The sequence below is a fragment of the Solanum tuberosum genome, unplaced genomic scaffold (genome assembly GCF_000226075.1).
Source record: "Solanum tuberosum cultivar DM 1-3 516 R44 unplaced genomic scaffold, SolTub_3.0 scf00062, whole genome shotgun sequence".
NCBI lineage: Eukaryota > Viridiplantae > Streptophyta > Magnoliopsida > Solanales > Solanaceae > Solanum > Solanum tuberosum.
The window spans coordinates 673,367-675,580 of NW_006238987.1; the positions used below are offsets into that span (position 1 = coordinate 673,367).

Sequence of the window (2,214 nt, forward strand, 5' to 3'; positions counted from 1 at the left end):
ATATAAGTAGCTATTAGTTGAATTGTGCTCCAGAACAACAAATTTAAACAGATATCTAGATGCTTCAACAACATCATTTTGCCAAAGTTACACAACTGAATTAAAAAGAAAGCCTTATATATATGGGCAAAATTGAACTATATACAAAAAAAATTCAACTACATAATCCATCTAAGGAACTATATAGATATTTTGATGTGTATTATATATCTTGTAGAACGGTTGAATTCTGCAACCAATCGTCAGGAATGCCCTCAAATGCTCTATACATCTCTTCCTGAAATTCATCGCTTCTAATATCATCAACTCCGTGGCTTTCTTCTACTTCCAACGTTGTCTCTCTCTTCTCCATTGTAGTAGCTTCATAAGTACTGTTTTGAACATCATATTCCGAAGTTGTAGCCTCAACTGCATCTTGTTCATCACAAAACCTAACTTGATCTTCCCTTGAGGAGTAGTCTTTATTATGATTAGGTTCAAGCAACATAGGATCAATAATTCCCGCAACATCTCCAACTTGTGCCTCATAACATGATCCACGTTCTTCTCTTTACCCATCTTCTTCTTCTTTATTCGACACACTACAAAATCTTCTTTAAGAATATGATTGTTTTCCTTAAAGAAACTATCCGCGACATGATATTCTACCATCAACCAGGTGTTTTTTTGGCCACACTCACTTGTTTCAAACTTCAAATTTCTCTTAAACCCTACCACAGGCGCCGTACGATTCCTCCTTGTAAGATGTTCCCCGGTTTGCCCTTTCCACGTCCCTTTAGCACAAATTCGAGAAAACCTTTTATATTCAGTCTTCAGCTTCTTCAAAGGAGTAATAAAGCAACGAAACTTCTCTTCAAAATTAGCTCCAAATATCTCCCATGGTGGTTGATCTCCATATATATCCGCAAACTGGATAGGACATTGCTGATTCAAAGATAATTCTCCTTTGAAAAACCTCTTAAGATAGTTGATTAGCTCCGTATCAGTAGGATGAAAACATATTCCCATTTGCTTCGACATTGATTCTTGATCAAGAGTTAACCTATGTAAACCTAAACGAATTATGTGAATTATGAAGTCTAAACAAAGATAGTTATCTATTTATACACATCTCATTACCATAATGGAAAAAAAACTCTAATTACTTAACAAACTCAGGTTACTTTATTTCCTTAATTACTAGTTACTACTATAACCGTAACTGAACTAACTAATTAAGTTACTTAATTACTTCTCTCAAGTTACTTTATTGCCTTAATTACGTATTTTCAGTTTCTAATTTTTATAGGACGCAAGTGCTTAAATTTTTCTAACACGTGCCCCACTTTTTGAAGCGCTGTTTCTCCTATAATTAACTTGATTTAACAAATTAGTAATATTGAATTATAGAAGATTAAAAATATCTTTGAAGAGACCTTTTTTTTTTCGTTAACTGCAGAGATTTTTTTGTGCCCCACGTTATATTGATGCCAACAGGAGCTGTTATTTTAGGTAAGTTGTTGAATTCAATTCCCTGAATTTTTGTCACATAATAAGATTAATCAATATTTATGAACTAAGTTTTAATGATTTTTTGTATTCTTTTATTATTTTTAGTACGCTATAAAATTATTATTTTTCTTTATTATGATTATATAAAAAAATGAATTAATAAAAATAATGAATTTATGAATTGAGCTAATTTATAAATAAACAGATCAATAATCAACTCAAACTGGGACGAATTGGGCGGGTTATAATTTGATGAGCGTATTTTTCCATCCATAGTTAATCAAACCACCAGTGAGTAGTGATCATCCTTTTAAGAACACTTAGCTATACATTTACAATCTTAGGAAGTTCACGTTGAACACACTGATTTGTTTGGGTTATGCATGAATTTTATATTCATGCACGTAACTAGTGTACCATTTTAATTTATTGGTCAACCTCTTGATTAATTAATTAATCTCAAAATAATCATCTTAAATGAAGTTCATGTTTGAAAACTCTAATGTGCCCTCATTTTCCCTTCATGAGGTACATAACTAGTAGTAATATTCTGACAAAATTAAGACCTTTTAATCAACACACAATCAATCAATCACATCTTGGTGCAGTAGAATTAGTGGAAACAAAAGAGATGTCAACACATAATCTTTATCGATTTTTATATAAATCTCATTGGTTTAATTAGATATACTCTAGTTTGTATTATTATAAATTTTACCAGAT

At 31.3% G+C, this 2,214-nt stretch overlaps 1 protein-coding gene across 1 annotated transcript; it reads right to left on the reverse strand.

Moving 5' to 3' along the window:
- Window positions 1-202: 202 nt before the first annotated feature.
- LOC107060141 (uncharacterized) lies at window positions 203-1,020 on the reverse strand. The gene is made up of 2 exons (XM_015307639.1): window positions 681-1,020; window positions 203-459 (listed from the first exon to the last, which is right to left on the reverse strand). The coding sequence occupies exons 1-2, from the start codon at window positions 1,018-1,020 to the stop codon at window positions 203-205; spliced, it is 597 nt and encodes a 198-aa protein (XP_015163125.1).
- Between the last annotated feature and the right edge of the window lie 1,194 nt (window positions 1,021-2,214).

What these genes read in the sequence shown, in the direction of transcription:
- LOC107060141 (XM_015307639.1), bottom strand. Translation starts at nt 1,020, where the DNA reads ATGTCGAAGCAAATGGGAATATGTTTTCATCCTACTGATACGGAGCTA. An exon ending in AAATTTGAAGTTTGAAACAA is followed by an intron (nt 460 to 680) that starts GTGAGTGTGGCC and finishes ATCATAATAAAG; the next exon opens with ACTACTCCTCAAGGGAAGAT.